This window comes from Eremomyces bilateralis (assembly GCF_010015585.1).
Source record: "Eremomyces bilateralis CBS 781.70 unplaced genomic scaffold P152scaffold_9, whole genome shotgun sequence".
NCBI classification, from domain to species: Eukaryota; Fungi; Ascomycota; class Dothideomycetes; order Eremomycetales; family Eremomycetaceae; genus Eremomyces; species Eremomyces bilateralis.
Window position 1 is genome coordinate 513,062 of NW_022985075.1, and position 10,865 is coordinate 523,926.

General features: G+C 55.6%; 5 protein-coding genes across 5 annotated transcripts in view; 3 read left to right on the top strand and 2 right to left on the bottom strand.

The window, feature by feature from the left end:
* Positions 1-162: 162 nt before the first annotated feature.
* Positions 163-2,469, bottom strand: P152DRAFT_458445 (vacuolar sorting-associated protein). Its single transcript, XM_033679464.1, has 3 exons — positions 1,795-2,469; positions 1,283-1,736; positions 163-1,230 (listed from the first exon to the last, which is right to left on the bottom strand). Exons 1-3 carry the CDS (start codon positions 2,251-2,253, stop codon positions 383-385), a joined length of 1,761 nt encoding a protein of 586 aa, XP_033534255.1. The 5' UTR covers positions 2,254-2,469; the 3' UTR covers positions 163-382.
* Positions 2,470-2,703: 234 nt separating this feature from the next.
* On the top strand, positions 2,704-5,490 carry P152DRAFT_397134 (elongation factor G; the record flags this gene model as incomplete). The annotated part of the gene is made up of 3 exons (XM_033676396.1): positions 2,704-2,856; positions 2,910-2,970; positions 3,095-5,490. The coding sequence occupies 3 exons, from the start codon at positions 2,704-2,706 to the stop codon at positions 5,488-5,490; spliced, it is 2,610 nt and encodes an 869-aa protein (XP_033534256.1).
* A 22-nt stretch (positions 5,491-5,512) lies between these two features.
* On the bottom strand, positions 5,513-7,188 carry P152DRAFT_458447 (uncharacterized protein). The gene is made up of 6 exons (XM_033679465.1): positions 6,872-7,188; positions 6,675-6,822; positions 6,549-6,621; positions 6,375-6,499; positions 5,894-6,328; positions 5,513-5,844 (listed from the first exon to the last, which is right to left on the bottom strand). Exons 1-6 carry the CDS (start codon positions 7,062-7,064, stop codon positions 5,571-5,573), a joined length of 1,248 nt encoding a protein of 415 aa, XP_033534257.1. The 5' UTR covers positions 7,065-7,188; the 3' UTR covers positions 5,513-5,570.
* A 759-nt stretch (positions 7,189-7,947) lies between these two features.
* P152DRAFT_396710 (60S ribosomal protein L37a) lies at positions 7,948-8,347 on the top strand (the record flags this gene model as incomplete). Its single annotated transcript, XM_033676371.1, has 3 exons — positions 7,948-7,979; positions 8,062-8,226; positions 8,284-8,347. Coding segments are annotated over 3 exons (261 nt in total), but the record flags the coding sequence as incomplete, so codon positions are not given.
* A 1,247-nt stretch (positions 8,348-9,594) lies between these two features.
* Positions 9,595-10,865, top strand: part of P152DRAFT_449339 (uncharacterized protein) — a gene marked incomplete at both ends in the record, with an annotated part of 1,895 nt that continues 624 nt past the window's right edge. Inside the window, 2 exons of the mRNA XM_033678105.1 lie at positions 9,595-9,892; positions 9,963-10,843. Coding sequence (XP_033534259.1) covers positions 9,595-9,892; positions 9,963-10,843 — 1,179 coding nt within the window. The remainder of the gene's footprint in view (positions 9,893-9,962; positions 10,844-10,865) is intronic.

Sequence of the window (10,865 nt, forward strand, 5' to 3'; positions counted from 1 at the left end):
CGAAAGAGGAAAGAGTTTGAGTGGAACTTGCCGACACTGCAGACTCCAGGGGATTGCAATGGTCACGTGCTATCTATTCGGCCAGGGCGTGGGATAAGGCAATAAGGTCACAATATCATATCCCCTTGCCTGCACAACACATGGACGGCATTCGATAAGTTGTGATCATGGTAGCAGGTAGGTACCTACAGGTAGGTACGGAGGTAGGTGCCTAGGTACCGTAATTAAGATATGATTCGGATTACTGATTTCATTGCCATGTCTAAGAGTCGGCTCGCTAGCGATACAATCTCATCCGATACAATCTCGTCCTTCCATTCCGTAGGCAATCATTTCATTCCCGCAATACGCCAGAGTGCTCCAAGGCTACTCTACTCGACTACTATAGCATGGTCGCCAATCTGCTCGCCGCATTCCGCGCGTCCACCCGATCCTGATCAGCCTCGTCCACCGAATCTTTAGAGCCGTGTTTCCCCTTCGGCGTCGCCTCCGCCGCCTCGTCCTCCTCCGGAACCGGATGCACGAACCCACCGCTGACGCTCCGATTGAGCCCATCCTGACGCCTCGGCACACCACTCCAGGCGTCCCCTTTCGGCCCCTGACTGCTTGCCAAGCTCACCCGTCGCTGAGACGGATGCGCTTCCCTCCCCAGGCGGGAGAGGCCGCCCGACGCATCGATGGCGCGGATGTCAGGGCGCACGGTCTCGAGGGTGGCGAGGGTGCGGCGCTCGGCTTCGATCTGGCGGACCACGTACTCGCGGATGCTCTGCCGCATGTCGGCTGCGGTGCGGGTGAACCACTTCCGGCGCTCCTGGACGAGGTTCGCGGTGACGCGTTGGGCTTTTTGCCCGAGGTGCGTCTCGTGCGAGAGGGCTTCGTCGAGGGCGGCGATAGCCTCGTCGACCTTGTCGCGTCGGACGCTGGACGAGGATCGGAGTCGGTCGGCGGCGGTGGTCTTGGCCCGAGCAGACTGCTGCGCCTGGAGAAGTTCGCGGAGGAGGATGTGCCGGTTGGTGAGAGTCTCCTTGACGATGAAAGCGTCGGAGGAATGATAAGCAAGGGGGTCGCCGAGTGTCGTGGCTTCGGACGTTCCCTGGGCCGCATGGAAGTCCCCAGCCATTTGGATAATCCTTCCTAGCTTTTTATACGCGTTCGAGAGCCCTTGATGGATTTCCTGGGCGTGCATCTGGGCCATCTTCACGCCGAGTTCGGCTTCGGCTAAACCGAGTGCTGTCAAATATTAGCATCCTTGTATGAGGTGTTGTCGCGCAACATGACATACCGCGTCTAGCCTTGACGACTCGTTCTAATTTCTGGCTAGCATCCATGGTACCTAGGTAGAAGAGCTTCACGACGGGTCTTGCCTCCGCCAATTCGGGGGTATCGTCGGGCGGCGGAGCGAACTGCTTCAGCATCTTCCGCCGCACCCCGGTTGCGGGCTGTTTGCGTCGGACGACCGGACTATAACCAAAATCGCTCTCCACGAAAAAGACCATCTCTTCATCCCGCTTCAGCACCTCGTTGGAGCACACGGTGTTGAGCCAGCGCTGAATGGCGGTTTTGATCCGCACTTCATCCTCGTCCGTTCCCACGCCCGCGGACGTGACCGACGTGGGAACCGCAGGGACCAATGCTTCTGGGTTCGCAGAGATGAGGTGCTCGGCTAGCTTGACAAACTCGGAATGGGTGCGACGGACGTCTCGGAATTGGGTCGTCCTGAATTTCGGGAGGTTGGTCTTATGTCGATGTTAGCCAACTATCACACTTGCTCCACGCACCACGACAGGCACCTACATAGACGTCAAACTTAAGTATCGGATCCTTTTTGCTTGTCCGCTCTAGGCCGGTGATCTTGGCCTGTAGCTTATAGTGCGGCGCGCTCGGCCGTGCGCGAGAGGACTGTGGCCGTTGTTGCTCGGTCGTCGCTATATCCCCTCCATGAAAATGCTGCTCTGCGCGAGGGGCAGTCGAAGGCGTTGGTACCCCATGGCCTGAATCGGTCATACCGGATGCCCCCAAATCATCCGAGTCCTGACGTTGATGTTGGCCATTTGCGCCTCCGCGGAACGGACTTTGGGGAAGCCCTGGGTGGGTATCGTCGTCGGCATTGTAGGGTGACGGGGGGAGAGGAGCGGAAGGGACGTCGGCGGCGGACGGGGCGCCGAACTCGGTTTTATTATGTTGTGGTGAGGTTGCCCACGGGGATCCCTCTGCGGGATGATCTGGATCCTGGCCTATGGAGGAATAGTCCATTTTGGAGAAGAGTGCGCTTGGAGCCGTTCAGAGCGGGTCAGCGGTATGGTATTGATAGCGGAAGGTCCGGAAGATCCGTGGATCAAATGACGAGGACGGGATATTGGAGGGAGAATCCCGATTAAGTACTCCGTGCAAATTGTAAATTAGCAGCAGGAAATGGTATGAATTACTATTACTCCCAATCAGAGTGAAGGTCAACTGACACGGCAGTTGGTGTAGTTGAAGTCGGAGTGCTGCTGGGCGGAGTGGAAGAGAGCTTGGGTATGGAGCTGCTCGACCAATCAGCGTCCTATGTGACTGATAGGTCAAATACGACAGTATCAAACAATTCAGGAGGAACTTACGACTTTTTCCCCCAGCTTTCCCAATTATTATCAACACTCCTTTACCTGCTTTTGGAATTTGTCGGACTGTAGGAAAACGAAAGCGACATTGGGGATTCTGGGTATGAGAGCTGGCGCGCCGCGAAAGGCGTTTCATGGCTTTCTCAGGTTGCGCCAGGTGCGGAACTTCCATGCCTCCCGAGCAGTTGGTCGCCAGGAAAATGGCGTGGAGCTTTCTCGGACGAGGAATATTGGGATCATAGCCCATATCGATGCTGTATGGATGACCGATCTGGGATTTGGGATGCATGTGGGTGCTGACAATGACAGGGCAAAACCACAACCACGGAGCGCATGCTCTATTATAGTGGACACACGCGACGTATTGGAAGTCAGTAAAGCAAAGATTCAACTTCTTTAATCGGCTAAAAGGCTCAAGTCTTGATTATTGCATTTTCCGTCTTTTTATTGTTATCTATCATACTTCCTCGATTTACTTACTTTCTCCTGACCAGACGTTGATGAGGGTTCGACGGTGACGGACTTCCTACCCGCCGAGCGAGCCCGTGGAATCACCATCCAGTCCGCTGCGATAACGTTGCATTGGCCTCCTCGGGCCACCGATGACTCGGTCGCTGGCGACTCGGTTCCTTCTCTTAATAACCAGTCGCACCGGATCAACCTTATTGACACTCCAGGTCACGCCGACTTCACCTTTGAAGTCGTCCGCTCTCTTCGTGTACTAGACGGTGCCATCTGCATTTTAGACGGAGTGGCGGGCGTCGAAGCCCAGACCGAGAAAGTCTGGATCCAGGCGGACCATCACCAGATCCCGAGGCTGCTGTATGTCAACAAGCTGGATCGCAACGGCGCCTCATTTCGTCGTACCGTACGCGATATTGCATCTCGACTCCATGTGTGGCCAGCGGTGTGTCAGATCCCTTGGTTTGACGGTGCGGGCAAACTCATCGGCCTGGCCGATGTCGTTGGTCTGAGGGCATTGAAGTGGGTCGCAGGGTCGGATGGGCGTGTGATCGAATCGATTCCGTTGCAGTCGTTAAAATCACATGATACGGTGCTTGCGATGGAGATCGCAAAAGCAAGAGAAGCGCTAGTGGAAATACTCAGCGAGTTCGATGATCAGCTGGTCGAGAGCTTCCTCGACAATGACCAGAATCACCTGGCAATATCGGAGCACGACATGCTTCATGCGCTCCGACGATGCACGTTGCATGACCCCCAGCGCGTCGTGCCGGTCGTTATCGGCGCGAGCTTGAAAAACATCGGAGTGCAGCCTCTCCTTGACTGCGTGAATCGATTTCTTCCGGCGCCGTCGGATCGACCAAGTCCGAAAGTGCAGCTCGACCAAGCCCAACCGATCCTTGACGACGTGCTTTCGGGGGAAGCAATCAAGGCCTACCTTGAAGCACAGAAATCCCGCTCGAGAAAGGCAAAAAACCTGGCAACACGACGCCCCATGGCGCTGGTTCAATCCATGGAGAGCTTATCCTTGGCGTTCAAAGTCGTCAATGATGCAAAGCGCGGCGTCCTAGTCTACGTTCGAGTCTATTCAGGGGCCCTTTCGCGGAACTCCAACTTATACAATACGAACCTCAAGCTCGTCGAGAAAGCGACTCGCTTGTTGGAGATGTACGCTTCCGACGCCGTCGATGTTCCTCAGATCCAGGCGGGTCAGATCGGAGTCATCGTAGGACTGAAGCATGCTCGAACGGGCGACACTCTTCTCGGGCACGTTGGCCGCGCGTCGGTCCCTCCGCCGATCGATTCGCTGCAATTGCAACCCATCGTGGTCCCTCCCCCTGTGTTCTTCGTTAGCCTCGAACCCCAGAGCCTGTCCGCTGAGAAGCAGCTGGCCGAAGCGTTGGCGATTCTTCTGCGGGAGGATCCCAGCCTGTCGGTCTCGACGGACAATGAGAGCGGGCAGACGCATCTTGCGGGCATGGGCGAGCTGCATCTGGAGATCGCGACGGATAGGCTCATCAATGACCTGAAAGCGGTTGTCTCCGTCGGGAAGATTGAGATTGGGTACCGAGAAGCGATCATCCGCACCTCGCAAGTGCAGGCAGGGGTATACGACCGTGAAATTGCTGGAAAGCGGTCCAAGGCTTCTTGTAGCGTTGTTGTAGCGCCGCGACAGGATGAGGACTTGAGTAACATGTCAGGTAACGATGACCACACGGTCATGTTACCCGATGAGAACCTTCTCACCATTAGAATGGCAGACGAATTCGATGCCCGACTCGAAAGCGGATCAGACAACCCGTCTACTCTCACCCTACCATCGGTCATTCAAGCCGCCAGAAACGGGGTCACCGCGGCTTTGGCCCGTGGACCGAAGATGTCTTATCCCCTATACGGCGTGCATGTCCAGCTTTCTTTCGATCAGGCCAGCCTCTCCTCCGACACCACGCTTGGAGCTATTTCCGGAGCCGCACGGAGCGCGGCATCCCACGCACTCAAAAACTCGGTCGAAACCAGCGGCTTTGTACTGATGGAGCCCCTTATGCTCGTCGCGATCGACGTGAACGAAGAAAGCATGGGCCCCGTCGTCCACGACCTGAGCTCCGCCCGCAGCGGCCAAGTCATGTCCCTCGACCTTGATGAACCGCAGCACGACGCGTCGTCCGATTCCGACTTTGTCGTGGACATGCGCCGCGTCTACACGCCTCCGGATCCGTTCGGGGACAACGGCACAGGCACGGAATCCATCGCGCGAAGTCCGGTCGGTGGGCGGCGGCGGAATATCACGGCCAAGGTCCCGTTGAGGGAGATGGTGGGGTATCTGAAGACGCTGCGGTCGCTGACGAAGGGACGAGGGTCATTTACGATGGCGGTGGATACGTTTGAGCGGATGACGCCGGCACAGCAGAAGCGGATGCTGGCAGGGTAGCAAGAATTCAGCGATTCCAAACTCACGTATCTGGGTGAAATTCGAACATGTTACTGGCTGGCCATCAAAATATTCTACACTCAAAGCATCGACGCCTCCAACTGGACGCCCACCCTCCGAAGCCGGTCCGCATATTCGTCTCCCAGAGTCGCAGGCGTGAGTATCCCACCGCCCATCTGCTTCGCCGCGACTTTATCACTCCCCTCGAGCACCACCATGGCCGCCTCCGCGAGTAGCAGGCCGGTGAAATAATATCCGTCTCCTTCATAGCTGAATTTCGCGAGCGCCTTCCGCGGAGGTGAGGTATCTGCCACCGCCACCGCACGATACTCCAATCGATTACCCTTAGTCGTCCTGCGACTCGTTAATAACACGCCGAGAGCTAAATAGTTGATTCGCTTACTCTGGATCCGGTCCGGAACCCGGCTGAACCACCAATTTCTGGATCAGCTTCCGGGCAGGAGGGAACGCGACCAGGCTGGCAATAAACGCGAGACCGAAATGCATGATCATCGCCACCACGACGTTCCGCACTTTACGGAACTCGCCAAAGCGGAAAGATCCGCCGTAGTGCTTGCCGCCGTCGAACAGGCCCCACGAGCGGCCGACGATCGCCTCGTTCGTCGCGGCCATGGTCCAGCTGGTCAGTGTCCCGATGTCTGGGTGACGGAAGTAGCCAAAGAGCTTGGTCAGGAGGGTGCCGGGTCGGGTGGCGGTGGCGCGGGGCCGCGGGACGGGGGAAAGGCCGAATGGTCTCATCGAGGTGCCGAGTTGTTTGAAGGAGAATGATTCCAGGAGGGTTAGCATGGTGAGGAGGGTTCCGCCGCTGGGTTTGAAGCTTCGGGGGGTTAGCTGGGGTGGATAGAGGGATGGGGACGGCGTACTCGAAAACGGTCACGCCGTTGACCACGTCTCGGACACCAGCGTCCAACTTCTTTCGTACCAGTTCCACCAACGCCCATGCGATCAGGTCGGATGGAACGGAGTCAATCCCGCATTGAGGGATCATCTACACGGCTATTAGTACCGACTAGGGTCAATCGTCGATTGCTGCCTACTATTGCGCCTGTGGATTTGGCAAGATCATGGTACTTGTCAATCATGTCCTTGACCCATGGGGCTTCTCCTGTGCTGTAACAAGGAGTGAGAATGAGAATGGACAACATGGAGGCGCTTTCAGGTACCTATCAATATAATGTGTTCCCGTCGTCGCGCACGCCTCCACCACCGGTGTGCCATGTCTATGAAACGGACCAACAGTAGAGATGATCAACTTGGTTTTCCTCGCCAACGCCGTCAATTCCTTGACGTTCTGGTCAACCACCTCCACGGCTGCTTCACCATCAGATAAAGTAGAATCCTAGAACATTGCTCGTCATACCTGGCGCTGTCCGGGTCGGATACCGCTTCGTCAAATCGCTCAAGACATCGTCCAGCTTTTTAGCATTCCGCCCCGCGATTGCCCATCGTAAGGACGTGGGGAGTTTTTCGGCGATGTGCTGCGCGGTCAGTTTCCCGGTGAATCCTGTGGCGCCCAGGAGCACGATGTCGTACTGCTTCGAGGTATCGGCCATGGTGGGGTGGGTGTCACAGTGGGAAACGGCGAGGACAGGGTGAAAAGGAGGAGAGATTTGAATAAGAGGAGATGGTGATTAAAGTCCTTGGTGAATATTCATTTATTCAAGGTTGGCGATGAATGGGTGGAGTATGGACGACGTCAAGGTTCTATGACCGCCCTACGGACCATGCAGAATCCGGGCCGAGCTTGAATGGGAAACGGTCTTGGGACTTCAATGCATAACATATTGACATGTGAGAACTGAGAAGGCTTTGATATGGTTCAGAGCATAATTCCCTTTTCTATTCTAGGTTAAAAGACTACCTATTTCTATATCCAGGCTCATCAGTGGAGGAGGTTCCAATCATACTGTAAGCTGCCGAGCGGCTAGTATGTTGGTTTGCTTCTGGTTTGCCAATTGATGGAGGCTTCTCAGCAGTGTGCATTGGTTGATACGGTATTTATGTGCATATTATAGGCGAAAACAATGCGAAAAGCATTTTGAACCGTATTGGCATCTTGAGCTGTGAATGAAATGCGATTGAGAGTTGAGACCATGGGGACAGTTTGAAATGGCTTAATTAGTTCTAGTTTCTGTTTCACGTTTGAATGATAAGGCCACAAGGTCTAAAAAATTATCGCAAGGTTGCAAGGCATTCAGGCTGCAAAGTAATGAGTGAGAGTCCACGTGACATAACCGACCTTGGATTTCAGCGGGTAATTCCGTCCCCACACCACAACTCGCATTATCAAAATCCTCACCCGCCAATATCAACTTCGTGACCACATCGACCGTCTATCCACCATTCGTCGAACAACCCAGCCAAAATGACGAAGCGAACCAAGAGTGAGATCCTGAAGCATCCCCTTTGACTCTTCCATCGCTAACCCCCATCGCAGAGGTCGGCGTGACCGGTAAATATGGCACACGGTAATCCATCCCCATTCATCGATTCGCTTAGCCCGACGACACGGTTTCTCAACCATGCAACAATTCGCTGACACGGGCACAGTTACGGTGCATCCCTCCGAAAGCAGGTGAAGAAGATGGAAATCACCCAGCACGCCCGATACACCTGCTCGTTCTGCGGCAAGAACTCGGTCAAGCGACATTCGGTCGGCATCTGGTCATGCAAGTCATGCAAGAAGACCGTCGCCGGAGGCGCATGGACTGTCTCGTAAGTTTCCGATCCTCGAAATGGATGGCTATGAGATGTGGTACTAAGAACGGACAGGACTCCTGCCGCTGCTGCGACCCGGTCCACGATCCGTCGGTTACGCGAAATCGCTGAGGTTTAGAGCATTTTTTCGACTTGCTACTTCCTTGCCGCCACCACCTCTTCGAAATACACTTGCGTTCACATGTACATCGGCGTCAAAACTCGGCTACAGGGCCAACGAAGGCATTTGCATGGGACTCGATAGGGTTATCAAAATGGAATGAATGAAAACGGAACGTCTAGTGACACCCAGCGATTCCGTGATAGTTATGTTCTTCCTTAGGAGAATATTGTTTCATGCAGGACCGACTTCTGACGACCTGTCGACATCCAACGCCGACGAAACAACGACGTTCGAGACTGCTGGAACGGTTTCTAAGGAGCAGAGCTTAATCAACACGACTTCAGCCGAGGAGCTTACGTTTCCATGTCCATCTACCTATGAAGTGCGAATTGGTTTTCTATCCGACAATTCACTGTCTCCCCCAAGGTCCACCCGTATTGAAGTTTCATTTTCGGAAACGATATCGAGCCGTTTGGTCCGAAGCGCGCATAAATCTTGCGCCTCCGCTACAACCAAGTGTCCCCCAGCCACGCTCCTGGTATTTGTGTGATGTTCCCGTGATAAACGTCCAACCTCGCATCGAGACGAACATGCAGTCTGGTCATTCACCGTGGATGTCTTGGGTTGCAGCCTACGATTGTGCACGTGTACGGAGTGTGTCGAAAGGTGATGGCTTCAGTAAGAGCGCTACGCCAATCAGGGTTCGGCCTGATATCGATAGTAGCGGTGGGAGTAACTGGACCTGTGGTGGAAGCGAAAGCTGATCTCTACTGGTGGCCTGCTTCTTACTTGAGTCTTCTTACATAAAGGTCAAACACCCTGCTGATTGCAATTTTCCTCTCGGTTCGGAATTTCTGAACCATTCTTTCACCCTTTCAGAACTTCCCTGCCACATGCACCACCGTCGTCTTCCAAGTCTCTTGTCACAGATTCTTGTCACAGCCGACTCGAAGCTCCATGCAGCACTGCCAATCCGTGAAGGAATCCCCACCCAATCCTCTAGCGCTCTGCTGGACGTGTGTGTGACACCCTTGTTGGCACTCCCCAGCCGGCCATCTGCTCCATGTCCATCAACTGAACAGTTCCACCACCAGAACTAGACACTCCATCTGCCATCATCATCAATTCCTCCCTCCACCTTTCTCCATCATAAATTCCGCTCCGTCATCCCATTGCAGTGTCCGATCATCACCCTTTCAAATTTCGATTTTCTAATGCAACCGAGACGTGCCAAGGTCCGCCGACCCGCGTCTTTCTTTTAAATGGCAGAGACATGCATCGTGTGCCTCGGTGACCTGAACCACGGTCTTGCGAGACAGGCTTCAGTGCCTGGTGTCGCCGCCGCCAGGTCCGACTCCGTCACCGCGATAGCCAAAGATGCGAGCACGTCCGAGTCCGACGCAACCCCCGAAATCGTGGACGATGACCTCGTGGCTCATTTGCTGCCATGCGGGCATTATTTGCACGATAGCTGCTTGAAACCATGGGTGGAGAGGGCGAACAGTTGTCCGATATGTCGGGCCAGTTTTACGATGGTGGAGCTCAGTACCACCGTGGGAGGTACGCCTTTGGTTGGCGCAAAGCCAACTCCTCGACGTTTGGAATTCAAAGGAACTAACGTGGTCTCTAGGTGATGTACTATCAACATACGCAGTCGACGAAAAGCAACAAATGGCGGAGGTTGATCCCGGGCTAGTGGTGGACGACGATATCTTCGACGAGGAACTCGGCGAGCCGTGCATGGTCTGCGAAGAGGTCGGCGAAGAGCACGAAGTGATCGTATGCGAGTACTGCGACGAACCGTGCCACGTCTTTTGCGCCGGGTTCGACGAGGCGCCGGAGGGACCATGGATCTGCTACAAGTGCCGTGAACAGCAACAACAGACCCGATGGCGACAGGGGAGACGAGGACGACCGCCTCCAAGGCGAGGCGCGGCATCCCTGGCGTGGGAACGGGTGTGGCGATCGATCTTCAACCGCCTAGATTTCGACCTCGAGTTTCCTTTCGACGAAGAAGACCAGGCGCGCGTAGACGAGGCCGAACACCTCCCCGGTTGGCAGCGACGGCTGCAGATAGCCGCGTCCCAAGGGGCGGGCAACCGGTTCCGCGAGACGGCAGTCCTCGTGCATCCGAAGCCGGAACCAGAGTCGCAGGAGGAGATTCGCGCGTGGAACGCCTTCGACAAGGCGCGGCAGCTGGACGAGGAACCGGGGAGTACGTCCGGGCGACGGAAGCGGAAGTCGGTAACGACGTCGCCCTCCGAGGCGCCCGCTGAACCGGAACGAAAGCTCAAACGTCCGCGGACGCGACGGCCGCCGGAGACGCATGACACCACGCCCGAAGAAGCCGCGTCGTCATCGCGCCGCGATTCCGCTCCTGGGACGTCGACGGCCCAACCACCATCACTACCACTACTACCACCACCACCACCACCACCTCCCCCTCCCCATCGCAGCGGCATCGTCGAGAAACCAGAAGGCCCCAGCTTCCTCCAATCCCTCCTCAAGGAAGTCGAAGCCCCCACCCCCCACT

Coding starts and splice junctions, on each gene's coding strand:
- P152DRAFT_458445 (XM_033679464.1), bottom strand. CDS start 2,253: ATGGACTATTCCTCCATAGGCCAGGATCCAGATCATCCCGCAGAGGGA. Junction 1,737..1,794: donor TACTTAAGTTTGACGTCTAT/GTAGGTGCCTGT, acceptor CATCGACATAAG/ACCAACCTCCCGAAATTCAG. Junction 1,231..1,282: donor AGTCGTCAAGGCTAGACGCG/GTATGTCATGTT, acceptor AATATTTGACAG/CACTCGGTTTAGCCGAAGCC.
- P152DRAFT_458447 (XM_033679465.1), bottom strand. CDS start 7,064: ATGGCCGATACCTCGAAGCAGTACGACATCGTGCTCCTGGGCGCCACA. Junction 6,622..6,674: donor GGAACACATTATATTGATAG/GTACCTGAAAGC, acceptor TCCTTGTTACAG/CACAGGAGAAGCCCCATGGG. Junction 6,329..6,374: donor AACGGCGTGACCGTTTTCGA/GTACGCCGTCCC, acceptor AACCCCCCGAAG/CTTCAAACCCAGCGGCGGAA.